This window comes from Lissotriton vulgaris, chromosome 1_1 (genome assembly GCF_964263255.1).
Source record: "Lissotriton vulgaris chromosome 1_1, aLisVul1.2, whole genome shotgun sequence".
Lineage (NCBI taxonomy): Eukaryota > Metazoa > Chordata > Amphibia > Caudata > Salamandridae > Lissotriton > Lissotriton vulgaris.
The window spans coordinates 420075601-420091201 of record NC_141685.1 but is presented as its reverse complement, the minus strand read 5'-3'; the positions used below and the strand labels follow the sequence as shown (position 1 = coordinate 420091201).

General features: G+C 42.4%; 1 protein-coding gene across 2 annotated transcripts in view; it reads right to left on the bottom strand.

Moving 5' to 3' along the window:
* Window positions 1-15601, bottom strand: part of C8A (complement C8 alpha chain) — a 379675-nt gene that overhangs the window by 34578 nt on the left and 329496 nt on the right. For both annotated transcript variants that reach the window (XM_086952763.1, XM_086952774.1), the window contains one exon: window positions 13727-13949. In XM_086952763.1, coding sequence (XP_086808889.1) covers window positions 13727-13949 — 223 coding nt within the window. The remainder of the gene's footprint in view (window positions 1-13726; window positions 13950-15601) is intronic.

Below are 15601 nucleotides of genomic sequence, written 5' to 3'. Positions count from 1 at the left end.
CCAAATCAAGGATCTGTGGGGGATATCCACGTGCCCGTAGTCTCTCTAACATGATTTTCATCTCTTTTTTGCTCTCCTGTTCATTAGACACAATACGTTTAACTCTCAGCAGTTGTACATAGGGTAAGTTGTTCTTGAGGCCTAAACGATGAAAGCTTTCATAGTGTAAGGTGGAATTCCTATCTGTGGGTTTACGGAAAATGGTGGTGGACCAATTACTTACTTCTCTATGTATCTCCACATCCAGATAGTGAACACATTTTTCATTGTAATCCCAAGTAAATTGTACTCTCTCATTGACGGTATTCCATGTTCTGAGAAAGTCAACCAGAGTCTCAATTGGTCCGCTCCATAACAAGAAGATATCATCAATATATCTTAAGTACAGTTTTTCATGTTCCAACCAGCTACTGTGATTCAGGATGTGTGTCTCCTCAAATTGTTTCATGAAGATATTAGCGTAGCAAGGAGCTGCGCAATTTCCCATGGCCGTACCATTGAGTTGATGTATCCACTTATCCTGTACCGTAAAGTAACTATGGTATAGGTAAATATAGTCAGTTGCATCAAGAATACTTGGAAGTCCTGATCTAAGTCAGATGAAGTTAAGACTTGTTCTATGGCTTCAATACCTCTGTCGTGGGGGATAGTGGTATACAGTGAACAGACGTCCACATGATAAGTTCTGTGTTTCTCAACTTTTCTAAGACAGGTTCCAACTTCAAGATGAAATCTGTGGTGTCTAGTACAGAAGAAGGATTTTAGGCATGAGACTGCATGGTCATTAGTGTTAGACCAGTGAAGGTTAAAATCTCCCAGGTAGATGTGAGACTGGGTTGAGTCTACATTGCCCGAGATGATTTCCAATAATTGTTAAATGAATGGGAGATTGTCGCCTGGGGGATGGTAAAGTGAGTGTAGTTTGCAGACCAGATGATTGTGAGAGGAGATACTGAGACAAAGGTATTCGCATGTTACTGGTGAACAAGACTCAGAAAGGGAGACCGCAAGTGTACTCCGGTGTATACACGCTAGGCCGCCACCCAGCTTCTTTTCTCTGTCAAGACGAATTATGTCATGGGTGAGGGGTACCAAGAGGTCGAGAATTGGAGTGGATGAAGATTTGAGCCAAGTTTCTATGAGGATAATGATGGTGTTCTGTTGAATGAGGTTGAAGATCTCAGAGACGTGCTTGCTAGCAGACCTACAATTCAATAATATGCATTTGAGTGGAGCCGCAATATAGAGGGGAGGGGTCTGTGAGATATGGACTTGCTTGAGGTTATCCTTATTTATGAATCTGCAGTTAAGGTAAAATCCATCGCCGGCGCTGAGTGGTTACCTGCAATCTCCCCGCCCACCGGTTGCTTAAAGGAAGCAGTTTGCAGTGCACTCGCCCTTCTCAGTTGCTCCTGAGGCAAAAAGCCAGGAGCTAGGTCTTCTATGCTGTTGTGTTTTTAAACTTTCACTATTGTTATTTTGGGCACCGTTTGTATCTTGTGCTCTTTTAATATCCCTACCTGCAATCAAGAAGCTCCGGACGGGCTCCGCCGATTAGGGGAGGAAATCCATCGCCCGCGCTGAGTGGTTACCTGCAATCTCCCCACCCACCTCAGAGGCGGGTATTGAAGGCGTGGCCTGTCCTCTGACGCAACCTCCGAGTGTTCAAAGAACATGCTACTCCCTCCGCAAAGCAGACGCGAACGGTGGGCGCGCCGGAGGTGCACCTGAGGTAAGCCCGTCTGTGCCCGTCCGAGCCCACACGAGCCCAGAGGCCACGACCCCTGGTCAGGTGCTTTGCAATGTCAATTACGGTCCTAGGAAAGTCTTTTCTTCCACCGAATTGTGTGACATTCGGGACATAGCTGTTCCTGAAGGCGTGGCAATATTAAATTTTTGCCAGCACTTCCCCATTCAACTGGAAGGACCGGTAGCCTGCCAACACTGTACTTTTCAGGGGCTCTCCCAAGCTAGCCATAAGTCACTGACTGGGCCCATGAACCCCTCCTCTTTGAGTGTCCGCACCTTTATCCTCTGTAATGTTCGGTCCCTAGCTGGGCATGCTTTTGAGGTATGGGATCTGATAAACTCCCGCCGGACATCTGTTTTTTGACGGAAACCTGGCTGAACTCCACCAATTTCCCTCTGATTAATATAGCCATCCCAGAGGATTATAAAATTATACACTTGGACAGGGTGGGTAAAATGGGGTGGGGGGGCTTAGCTATAGTTTGTAGAAACTATATAAAAACCGACTGGATATTCTCCCAAATTGATGATGGGATTATAAAGGGTATTTTTAAAGCCAACTTCTCCCCCTCTGAGAGCTGGACAGGGGCTTTAGTCTACCGCCCCCCAGGTCCTAAAGGAGACTTTGCGGACAAACTTGTGGACTTGATAGCCACAAATGTCCTCGCAGCGAGCAACTTCCTGCTATTGGGGGATTTCAACTTTCATGGAGAGTTATCTTCATCCCCGGAGGTAAGCAAGCTCCTCACGACCTTGAGCAGTTGGGGATCTCGCAGAGAGTCAAAGGTTCCACGCACAGTAGGGGCCATACATTGGACCTAGTCTTTACCAATATAGGTTCTCTTAGTTTTGACCCACCAGCGCCTCTTACCTGGTTGGATCATGCACTGATTAAATTTACAATGGCTCACACCTTACCGACTCCGCCTGAGCAGGCCATTGGATGCAGAAAACCATCTATGCGCCAATGGAACAAGTTGTCTTTGCAAGCCTTTGAGGCAGAATTCAAGGGATCAGGATGTATCAGGGGTACTGAATGAGTTTGGGGAGGGTCTGAATTGTGTTTTGGACACCATTATACGCGCTCAGTCTCGGGCCATATCTACCCGGGATCGCCATTCAGCCCCCTGGTATTCGAGGGAGCTCAAACAGGAAAAATCATCTTGCAAAAGGTTGGAGAGACAGTGGCGTCGGTGTAAGTCCATACAATCTAGGGCGCTTTTCAAATTGGCTCTGGTATCTTATCACCAGAATCTGAAGGCAGCCAGATGTCGGTATATAGGGCCCGATTCACAGAACTAACTTAAGACAAAATCCTAAACTTACTACTTTTGGTATTCACAGAAGTTAGGATTTTGTCTTAAGTTTGTCTTAAGACAGACTTAAGACAAAATCCTAACTTAAGATTGTCTTAAGTCTGTCTTAAGTCTGTCTTAAGACAAACTTAAGACAAAATCCTAACTTCTGTGAATACCAAAAGTAGTAAGTTTAGGATTTGGTCTTAAGTTAGTTCTGTGAATCAGGCCCTTAGTGTCACAAGTTGAAAGAGCAGATAATTCTTCTAAGGCATTATTCGATATTGTGAAAGATTTCACGGCACCGAATGCCTGTAAACAACCAGTAATTGAATTGCAAGAGTTATGTGACTCGTTGGCCGGTTTCTTTCAGAAAAAAATTGATAAAATATAAGCCAATTTTCCTTCTCCTAAACAGGACCCCACCTCATCGGAAGGGTGTGGGGAAGGTCACTTTGACCAGGTTGAATGTTTACTGGGACATTTTACACCTATCTCCCTTACGGAGGTCCTTAAAGCCCTGGAAACAGCTAAATCAGGTTCCCTGGCAGACCCTTGCCCCCCCAAGGTTATGGCACTTTTGGCAAACGCTCTGGCCCCTTCGGTTCATAAGATTCTCAATCTCTCGATTTCCGAAGGCGTGGTTCCACTTGCATGGAAGGAAGCTTTTGCTCGCCCAATACTGAAGAAGGCCACAGCCGATCCTCAGGACTTGGGCAACTATCGCCCCATTTCCTTGCTCCCTCTTTTGGGAAAAATGCTGGAAAGCTATATTAATCAACAATTAAATGGACATCTTGAATCAAATAATATCCTGGACCCTTCACAATCTGGGTTCAGACGGGGCTTTAGCACAGAAACAGCTCTGCTGGCCATAACAGATTCCTTGAGGATGACTATGGACGGAGGAGGATCGGCTATTCTGGTCTTGCTTGACCTCTCCGCGGCTTTTGATACCATCTCTCATACGAAGCTCGCGGAGAGGCTGATCTCGGCCGGTATCCAGGGTCTAGCCTTTAAGTGGCTGCAGAGTTTTTTGCAGGATAGACAGCAAACTGTCATTAGGGGCCCCTATCAGTCCAAAAGCATTCTGTTGGACAAGGGTGTCCCCCAGGGCTCCTGCCTTAGCCCCACCCTTTTTAATATCTATATGGCGCCATTGGCTAAGGTGGTGGAAGCCCTGGGGTTTGAAACAGTGTCATACGCCGATGACACCCAACTGGTGTTCAAATGTGGACCAGATAGAGAGGCTGATAAACATCGCTTCTGTATGGGTATGTTGGAGATTTCCAATTGGATGGGTAAAAACTATCTTCAGCTTAACCCAAGCAAGACAGTAATTATGCTTCTGGGCAAGGCAGGAGAATCTTGGTCCTCGGACTGGTGGCTGTCGCAACTTGGTGCCCCTCCTGTTCTGGCACAGAGTGTTAACAATGTAGGCATCAAACTGAATCAAACCCTCTCAATGCAAGACCATATATCATCAAAAGGTGCTATTTGCTTTTGCTATTTCAGCCTGAAGCTGTTATGAAAAATTCTTCCCTTTATCCCTATGACTTACCGAAGGACGCTGACCCAAGCGACGATCATTAGTAGGCTAGATTATGGCAACGCTCTGCTAGCCGAGGTCGGAGTATCCCACTTGAGAAAGCTGCAGGTTATTCAGAACACTGCTGCCAGGCTGGTTCTGAATCAACCAGTTGGCACACCATCACTGCCTTTGTTAAAATCCCTCCACTGGCTTCCGGTCAAACAGCGGTCCTTTTTTAAGGTCTGCTGTCTGACATTCTCTGCCCTTCAGGGCCTGGGTCCTGTTTACCTGCAAAAGAAAGTGGTAAGATACAGACTCACCCGGGCGCTGAGGTCTCATTTTATGCAATTACTCCAAGTACCGCGCATCAATCGCAGTAGGTCGGGGGGCAAGGCCTTCTCTTACTTAGCCCCCAATTACTGGAACAGTCTCCCAGTGGCCCTGCGTGAAATCTCCTCTTATTATGCTTTTAGGGAACACCTCAAAGCAATTCTGTATTAGAGGCCCTGACTTCTGTTTGGCTACTTCGTTCTTCAGGTGTGATTGAGTAAAGGCGCTGAGTTGCCACCTGGTGATTCGTGCATGATACAAGTTCTCCACATAACATAACAAGGTAGGATTCTCTGTTAGGGTTAGACTGAATGGTAGGGTTAGTGTTAAGGACCTCATTGGACGAGTAAGATTTGATCAAATTGTTGATTTCGTTGGATGTGAGATCAGACTATCTTGGACGATAGGCTGTGTTAGGTAGAGGAACAGATTTGTAGGTGGTAGGTGACAGGAGATGGTCGCAGGGAGGTGTGTCTGTGGCCTTAGAGGGGGCTTTGGGCCTTCTTGGACTAGCGAGGAGGGGTCTTAACAAGGGGAGATATTCAAGTGAAAGAGTTTTCAACCCGTGGAGTTCAAGGGAGAGATGGTGTAGCTGTAGGGAGATATCGTCCAAGCGTGCCAACAGGTCTGGGTGTTGGGAGAGGGGAGGAGGGTGGGTGTGGAGACTTGAAGAGGAGGGGGGTTGACTTAATGTATTAGAGCGGTCCGAAGCGATACCGGGGGATGCACTGGGAGAGGGTGTGTCCCTGAATATGGGCGGTGTTCCGGGGAGCATGGACCAGGAAATTGATTGGGAGTGCAGAGCAGCGGAGGGTGAAGGCGGGTGACTAAATGTGATAGAGGGGTCCGAAGCGATACCGGGGTATGCACTGGAAGAGGGTGTGTCCCTGAAAATGGGCGATGTTCCGGGGAGCATGGATTGGGAAATTGGGTGGGTGTGGAGAGCAGTGGAGGGTGAAGGGTGCTGATGATCCTGCAGTGATCCGATATCAGATACCATGCAGTGCAGGATGGTTCACTGTAATTGATTTGTGCCATGCGTTTTTCTCCTTTCCATTGCATCCAGACAATCAGTTTTCATTTTCGTTTAAATTTGATGAGCATTATTACTTCTGGAATCGTGTTCCTCAAGGGTACACAGAAAGTCTATTGATCTTTAATCAGATTTGGAAAAAATGTCTTGAATCTCTGGTGCTGCCCAGACAGTCAGTCTTGGTGCAGTACATTGATGACTTATTAGTCGCATCCAAAATTCGGAAAGACTGTGTCATTGATTCCATTGCATTACTTAAATCATTTGGCTGAAGGAGGATATAAAGTGTCACCTGAAAATTTTGCAATTCTGTACTACTTCGGTCAAATATTTGGGACACCAAATAGAAAGAGGGGTCAAAAGGGTGACTTCAGAAACAATCAAAATAATTAGAAACATGAAATTACCTCAGACTCAGAAAGAAATAAGGATGTTCCTTGGAGTTGTAGGATATTGCTGGCAGTGGATTGTGGGATTCGCAGTACTTGCAAAACCATTGATACAGTTAACAAAGAAAATAGCAAAAGACCAATTTGAATGGGATGATGAAAGCATGACAGCCTTTGCGAAATTGTCTATGTGAAGCACCTGCACTAGGCATGCCACATTATTCCAAAGAGTTTGCATTATTCTGTGATGCAAAAGAAGATTGTGCTCTTTCAGTCCTAACACAGACACATGGCCTAATGTGACGTCCTGTGGCATATTTCTCTGCCAGTTTGGACCCAGTGGCATCAGCATTACCAGGGTGTTTAAATCTGTAGCTGCAACTTGCATGAGTCTGGAACAAAGTGAATCCATTGTGATGGGACATCCTGTGACAGTGTATGTCTCACATGCAGTCGTGATTTTGCTTACACGAACTCAAACGCAATATCTAACTCCTAGTCGGCCGACACTAAGTATTAAAGAGTTATACTAGGTGCAGAAAATGTAACAATAGTCATATGTACTGTCTTAAATCCAGCAACACTTTTACTTGATTCGCACTTTGAGGAAGTGGAAGATGAAGTCGAACATGATTGTCTCGACCTCACAGAATGCAGTTCTAAACCACACCCAGGTATACAGGAAGAACCTTTAAAGAATCCAGAACATGAGCTGTTTTTATATGGCTCGTGCATGCGTCATGAGGAAGGAGGTTTGAGTGCTGCTTACGCTGTCTGTACATTGGCTGGAATAGTCGAAGCATCCTATTTACCAGGAGTCAAGTCTGCACAAATGGCTGAATTGATAGCTTTAATTTAATGCATGCAAAATTGGAAAGTGACCATATACATTGACAGTCAGTATGGTTACGGGGTTGTGCATGACTTTGGCCAGCTATGGATAGAAAGGGATATCTTGACTTCTTCAGGAACCCCTATTAAAAATGAACATTTTGTAAAAGAATTAATTGAAGCAAGTCAATTACCAAAAGAAGTGGCCATGGGCAAGTGTGCTGCTCACCAATCTGGAAATGACAAGGTGACAGCTCGTAATCAATATGCTGACCAAGTTGCCCAACATTGGCAATACACTCAGACAGAAGAAAACCAAAACAGCACTCCTGAGTCTGAGGAGGGACAGATAGGCATTAGAGCAAACGCACAGGCAGAAGACAATCAAGAAATTATAAGACCTGAGCAGGGCCAGATAGGTAAAGAAAAACAAGTTCAGGAAAAAGAAGGAGAACAAAGTCAAAACAAACTAACTCCTGAACAGGGTTAGAATAGGGTAGAAGAGCACATCCAGGCAGAAACGGCAAAGGTAATAAGCCCTGGACAAGGTCAGATAGAGAGGAATCCTGAAGACGAAAATAACCAAAGTGTGCCACCAGTCAACGTAAATAAAAGAACAATTAGAGAAGGTGAAAGCCCAGTGTCAGCTAAAAGACTAAGAAAGGGTGATACTTGGCCTAGTTTAATAAAAAGACTGAAACATCGCCTCAAATCAATAAGTGAGGAACCAGAACAAGTAGACGAAGTAACCAGTCAATCTGGACCATTGTCAAGTAAACCAAGAAGGAGAAGTCCACGTTTAAAAAGACTGAATAATAAATTCAAGGGTCCTGAATGGACATATGTGATTCTCGAAGATTTAGAGAATTTGGAAATAAGTGGAGACAGTGATGAATAATTAAGTGCTGATCAAATTGATGAAGAAGTGAGACCAACTTGAAAATAAATTCACAGTTTATATTATGTGTAAAAAGTCAAAAAGAGGGTATTAAATGTCCAATAGTCAGAAATGGCTGATAATAGAGTTGCTGGAAAACCGAAACAAAACTCTATAAAGACATGTTGTAGAATATGCATATGTAGTATCTTGATAGTGCTTATAGCATGGTTTGGACTGACAATAGCCATATCCTATTTAATGTCTGCAAAGAAACAGAATGACACTAGTAAACATGGAAAGTTAGCAAACCTTAAACAAAGTAGATTAGAATTAGAAACACCAGATGAGATAGAATTACACCATAGTATGAATAGAAATGGGACAGATTTGAATGTTTTCGCTAACCTGTTAGTACACTATGTAGAAACAATTGAAGTTAGTGATTCCTATAAAATGTATGAAATTAACGACATCAGTAGCAGAAGGAGTAACATATCATCATTTACCACTGACTTATGGCATTTCATGTAGTATATTAGCTAGTTTATTTTATAGAACTGGAAAGTTACAATATTATTATTCTAACTTAGATGGGATTTTCCCTGAAATTCCTTTACGAAAGAAAAGTAACCCTGTCCTTTGTAGTAGAGATGCCCACATTTATGGGAGAATATTTTCTGACAATGAAGACAATAGATATAGCTGAAGCACATAATCAAAAATTAACATGTAAGTTACATGAAGAAGAAAAAGTGTTTTTGAATTTAGTAGAGAAAAGGAGACAGGATTTCCATAGAAATGCAACTGAACCGAAACCTCAGATACCTAAATGGGATGAGAGGGAAGAATGTATTACAACTGGCAAGACTCATGCTGCCATGTCCCTGGACCTTGAAAAGAAAGGGAAAATCTGTCTCCATAGGTTAAAAACAGAGCATAACAATGTATTCAATTTCCTGATAATTGGGGGTTAGGGACTAAAAGGGGGAACTGATCCAGTAGTCTATTATCTTTATGGGAACAAAGCTTACTTTAAGCTGGCTGATCATTGGTATGGGAGTTGCTATTTTGGAATAGTATTCCCTAAGCTGTACCATGTAAAAAGACTCACTTGAAGCAATGAAGAAAATAATGGACCAACATGACAGAAAAGAGCTAGTTTTTCAGAAATTGTAGGAGATATATGTAGTGCATTGATACCTTCAGTGGGAGTAATTCTGAACATACAAAGAATTTGTAAATTATCCAGAGTGGTTGATCGCCTATCGACTGACACTACTGGAGGTTTCTTGTTGATTACTACCGAGTTAATTGCAGTAAGATCTATGGTTTTGCAAAATCGACTTGCTCTTGATATAATACTGGCAAAAGAGGGTGGAGTCTGTAAAATGTTGAAGGTGCAACATTGTTGCATGTACATGCCTGACAAAAGTGTTGAAATAGAAAATATGTCAGAAATATCACAAATTTGGAAGAAGAATTGAAACCACTGGAGGTTGACAGTGCATGGAAGAGACTAACTGATGGTCTCTCTGCTGTAGGTAGTTGGTTTTCTAATATCGGAAGAAGTATTGTAGTTTGAATATTGATGCCAATAATAGGAATAGCCCTATTTGTCTTGATGATAATAATTTGGTGCAAATGCTACAGAAATAGAACATGGTATGCAGTAAATGAAAAGGGAAGAAAACGAAAATATGATGCAATTCAACTTGAAGAACTGAAAGGGGATATTTACATACGAATGAAAGGCTTCCAAAAGAAAAGGGAAAAGTGAAATACAAAAGTAATTGAAGAAATTGAATTGGGAAACTGCTAAAGTTGGCATCTGGTTTAGTAGTTAGTGATGGTATAAAATACCCTCAAAGAGGGGATAGATGGAGCAAGGTTTCGTATGTAAAGAAACTTGCTTGTATTCAACACCCTCGAAATAACATGTAATAAATAAATCAACATATTTGTATTTACTAATAACTGCATTACACAACATTTTTAGTATCTAGGGGAAGCGTACCTATGTGCTTTTACTAACTAACCTGAGTGTCTTAATTTGGCTGCCGAAAACGCAGGAACCCTTCTGCGCATGCTTCTACCACATTTACGTAGTATGACACTCTTTGCTTTTGGTGGGAATTCTTTGCAGCTGTGCAGTAGTGCCTAAGATGGCTGCTTCAAATCCCACATGCTAATGCATATGCTTTGCTTGAACTAGTGTTTTGCTTAACCTTTAATGCCATAGTTAGATTAAAATGATGGGGATAGAGAAGAAATAAGTGGTATACAGTGCATTCATTAATTTTCGTATTCTAACATGTCCTTCTTTGACTTTATTATTAGCTCGTATTTGGGTCTGAAGGGTATCTGAAAACTCAATTTTGAATTTCGTGTACATGCGCACTCAAACACCGAAAACCTTGAAGCCCTTTATTGAATGACTGCCAAAGCTCCTCTTACCCGCGATGTGCCTAGGAAAATCACCTCTTGACCAGAAGAAAGGAAGAAACTGAATGCATTTGATATATTGTATATGAATTTAAATAAATATTGCTGAGTGGAATAAAAGCATGGGAAAGTAAATTATGGGCGTGAACCTTAATCAATTGAACTAAAGGGAAAATTACCTCATACTGGTATGGTCTGAGGACCTCTTCCCATCTTTTGACCAATCAAATGAAGGGAATACACAGAATTTGCAACATTAATGGGGTGGTGCATACTCTGAAATGGTATAACTAAGGCAGGCTTAGTCAGGTAGATTATCCGACTTGTCACAGACCTGTCACTGACCCAACATATGCTGAAGGAGATCGTGGATGTTGCAGAACTCAGAGGGCTGGTCGAGCACTCTGCAAGAAGATTCAGGAGTTCAGAAGAAGACTGTCATCTAGAAGGGGAACTAGAGTAGCCACAGAGAGGGGTGTGATGCTAGGGTTGCACTTAGCGGAGGTTACCTGTCCTGTCTTCTTCCTAGCCTGACCTGTTGCCACCTGATTAGTTGGGAGCTCTTCTTTTCTCCAGCCCTTGGCCAGGGGCTGGTCCTCGCCCCATTCTAGGTAAATATAAATCCGTGTGGTATGTCTTTGTACCGATTCCCTTTCTCACCCTTCCCAGGTACCAATGTCTAGAAATGTTACTAAGTCTCTGAAGATTTTCATTTTGATCATTATATTCCTGCTTGAAAAGTCATTAACTGCTCTGTTTTGGTAAAGAAACTTGCTTGTATTCAACACCCTCGAAATAACATGTAATACATCAATCAACATGTTTGTATTTACTAATAACTGCATTACACAACATTTTAGTATCTAGGGGAAGCCTACCTATTTGCTTTTATTAACTAACCTGAGTGTCTTAATTTGGCCACCGAAAACGCAGGAACCCTTCTGCGCATGCTTCTACCACATCTACGTAGTATGACGCTCTTTGCTTTTGGTGGGAATTCTTTGCAGCTGTGCAGTAGTGCCTAAGATGGCTGCTTCAAATCTCACATGCTAATGCATATGCTTTTGCTTGAACTAGTGTTTTGCTTAACCTTTAATGCCATAGTTCAATTAAAATAATAGGGATAGTGTAGAAATAAGTGGTATACAGTGCATTCATTAATTTTCGTATTCTAACATGTACTTCTTTGACTTTATTATTAGCTCGTATTTGGGTCTGAAGGGTATCTGAAAACTCAATTTTGAATTTCGTGTACATGCACACTCAAACACTGAAAACCTTGAAGCCCTTCATTGAATGACTGCCAAAGTTCCTCTTACCCGCGATGTGCCTAGGAAAATCACCTCTTGACCAGAAGAAAGGACGAAACTGAATGCATTTAATATATTGTATATGAATTTAAATACATATTGCTGGGTGGAATAAAAGCATGGGAAAGTAAATTATGGGCGGTAACCATAATCAATTAAACTAAAGGGAAAATTACCTCATACTGGTATGGTCTGATGACCTCTTCCCATCTTTTGACCAATCAAATGAAGCGAATACACAGAATTTGCAACATTAATGGGGTGGTGCATACTCTGAAATGGTATAACTAAGGTAGGCTTAGTCAGGTAGATTATCCGACTTGTCACAGACCTGTCACTGACCCAACATATGCTGAAGGAGATCGTGGATGTCGCAGAACTCAGAGGGCTGGTCGAGCACTCTGCAAGAAGATTCAGGAGTTCAGGAGAAGACTGTCATCTAGAAGGGAACTAGAGTAGCCACAGAGAGGGGTGTGATGCTGGGGTTGCACTTAGCGGAGGTTACCTGTCCTGTCCTCTTCCTAGCCTGACCTGTTGGCACCTGATTAGTCGGGAGCTCTTCTTTTCTCCAGCCCTTGGCCAGGGGCTGGTCCTCGCCCCATTCTAGGTAAATATAAATCCGTGTGGTATGTCTTTGTACCGATTCCCTTTCTCACCCTTCCCAGGTACCAATGTCTAGAAATGGTACTAAGTCTCGGAAGATTTTCATTTTGATCATTATATTCCTGCTTGAAAAGTCATTAACTGCTCTGTTTTGGTATTTGACTCACAAAATACTGCATAGATAAAGTGTTTAAAACGTTCCTGAGTCTGTGATCATTTCATGAAATAAGGTATATTGTTATTCTTCTACCTATTATTCTAACACCTTGATCCATTAGCCTGAGGAATTAAGGGGCATATTACCAAGGGGGGCGATAGGCAATTATCACCGATTTAGCAGCCGTTTTCGGCCGCTAAGCGGAGATAATTCTATCGCCCTATTAGCAAGCTGTCGCTAACTGATGTTAGCGACAGATTTTAGCCGATAGGGAGCAGTTTGGGCGCGCTTTACATGTCAGCAATGTTTATCGCTAATGACATTCAAAGTGGGCGTACCCAACCAGTTAGCGACTGAAAACAGTCTCTAAAGTCGCTATCGCCTAATAGCAAGGCAGGCGTAGCCTTGGAAAATTTCGCGCTAAGCGCGAATATCTCCAAATACTAACACCTGCCCAGACCAGTTCCTAGCATGTTATCCAATGGGAGGTAGATAACATGGCTAAGAGCATTTTATCGCTAATGCGTGAATATCGCTGTATTCTCAGTGATATTCACGCATTTCGCCGCTATTGCTGGATATTTTAGCACAATGGAGAAAAACGTTGCTAATAGCATGTTTTCTGCGCTTACATATCCAGCGACAGGCAGTGATAAAAAAATCATCGCTAAGCCTATTTAGCGATAAATATCGCTACTTGTTGGAAATATGCCCCTAAATTAGGAATGACATGGAATTGGTAAGTCATGGTGTACAGGTATAAATCATAATTGAAGAGTAAAACTCTGATAGGCAGGAAAATTGATTACCGATCTAATAGTGTGTATGTTTATGGGCCCAGGTAAGTATGGTGTTTTAGAAAATATCCTAGACTGGTAATCTCGTGCCCTCAACCCGTCGGACTCAAAAGGCTTAGTACGATTTGTCTGCAGAAGCACCCAAAATTGTGTGAATTGCATACTCTAAAATTGAGATTCAGAAGCAACCTCTTATTAGGAGCACAAAGTATGCCAGCTCTATGACGTGCGAATTTTGAGCACAACGTAATATGGCACAAACCAGAGATTCATTAGACAAACGAGCACACAAAACAGCTGTGCAGAATGTAATCTGTCCCCGACTCTAAAACAGAATTTACCTGAGAGGTGTGCTGAAATGTTAATTTTGTTTGCATACCTGTTCGTGTAGTCTTCTCGCATGCAGCACCATCAAACTGATTTGGACACTGGCATATACAGTTGGTTTCAATAAGTATCGGTTCTCCGTTGTTCTGGCATGGGCCGCAGCGGCATGCATTGAACTCATTCAGATATTCGTCCAGAGCTCTCTTCATATTCTGCTGCTTGGCTTCGATGTTTTTCAGGTCAGACCTTAGAAGGATTTCATATATGGGCTGGAGCTGTGAATAGGTGCAACAAGTTAGATTGTCTCTTAAAGAAGAAGAATGCAATTTCATTAGGTTTATTTATTTATGTGTGATTCTTAGCTGCCAAATGGCCTAATGCCTTGTGCAAGAAATCGTTTGTGTGGTTGCTTGTGTTTACATTCAAATAAAAAGTGGCCCACCAGTTTATGCTGAATTTCCTTTACAGGGTGGGTCTAAGAATGGTTGTTATGTGAATAATTATCTTCTATATTGGCTCAGTGGACACAAATATTTAAATTAAACGTTGCCCAAATCAAATATTAGCAGTTAAAATTAATACAAGATTTTCCTTGCTATTTTTCACATGTTGTGTGTGACACTTTCAGTTACTCCAGGTTACGCAACAAATCTTTTTCATTGAGAAAACTCCGGTGACCATTATTGCCAGTGCTTGGATTGGTTTTTAAAAATGTTTTGTAGCAACGGGCAACTCCAGCAGTGCTGCCAAGCAGTTTGGAATGTTATTTTTTATTCTTCCAAGATGGCTGCCACAGTATGTATAGACACAATATCAATTCCATCCTTGAAGTATTGAAAATGATGTTAGGACACCTTGAAACTTTTGTTTCTTATTCTTCTTACTGACCGCCACATTGTATCCACATGCAACATGATGGCCATCTTCAAAATATACATACAAATACAATTTCAAGCTGGCCATTTGCAGCTATGGGCTTTGCCAGTTCTGGCACAACTTTCCAACCAAGCATTGAGAAAGCCAAAAGTGGCTAGCAGCAGGAGGACATTGTGGCAAGGAAGAAAGAAGAGGGTGAACACCGACAAAGCGAAACCAAGCTGCCATAGATTTTGGTGTGTGGGGTGGAAAGAGGAGGGCAGGGGAACTGGTGATGACTGTTGTGGTAATCCAGTGGGAGGAGAGATCACATAAAGTACACACATTGTGGAGGAAGAAAGCAGGAGAGAGAGAGAGAAAGATAGAGTGGACCGAACATGGAAAAAATGCATTGGAGAAACACAGCAGGAGAGAGAAAGGAGCGCAGAGAGAGAGTGTGTAATAAGAGAGAGAAAGGATGTGACTCCCATCCACAGCTAATTCAGAACTGTCACCCAATAAATGCAAAAAAAGGTTCTGTAATGTCTGCCGTGGATGGATTCATACAATCAATCAAAAGCAAGGGTGATACTTAAATCCTAAAGGGGTGAGACTACTGCAAGAATAATGAGGAATGCCATCAAACCAGCATCAGGGGACTGAAATAGACAAAGAAGCAGTCCAGTCATAACCAAAGGCCAGACCCAAATGCCACTCCAAATATATATTAAAGTATTGGTTATAATGCTCCTGTGAGAGATAGCAAAAGTTGTCTGTAGAAAGAACACAGACAAGAAAATGCAAAAACTTGTGTTACAGAATGCAAGAGCTATTTTCTAAAAATTAGACTGACTGACAGTGCACACTGAGATATTCCCTTGGCAGCTAGGCAAGTTAATGCCACAATGTATAATACGTAATTCCAATTATGACAGCCAGTGCTATGATGTGACCGAGGCTATTCTCCACCATACTGAAATACAAAGGTGAATGGTGAAATGCTTAGATAAGTCTCAGCTACTGATCATCACCTGGGCTGTGTTTCCGTCCATTGTTTCTTTTACCCACATTG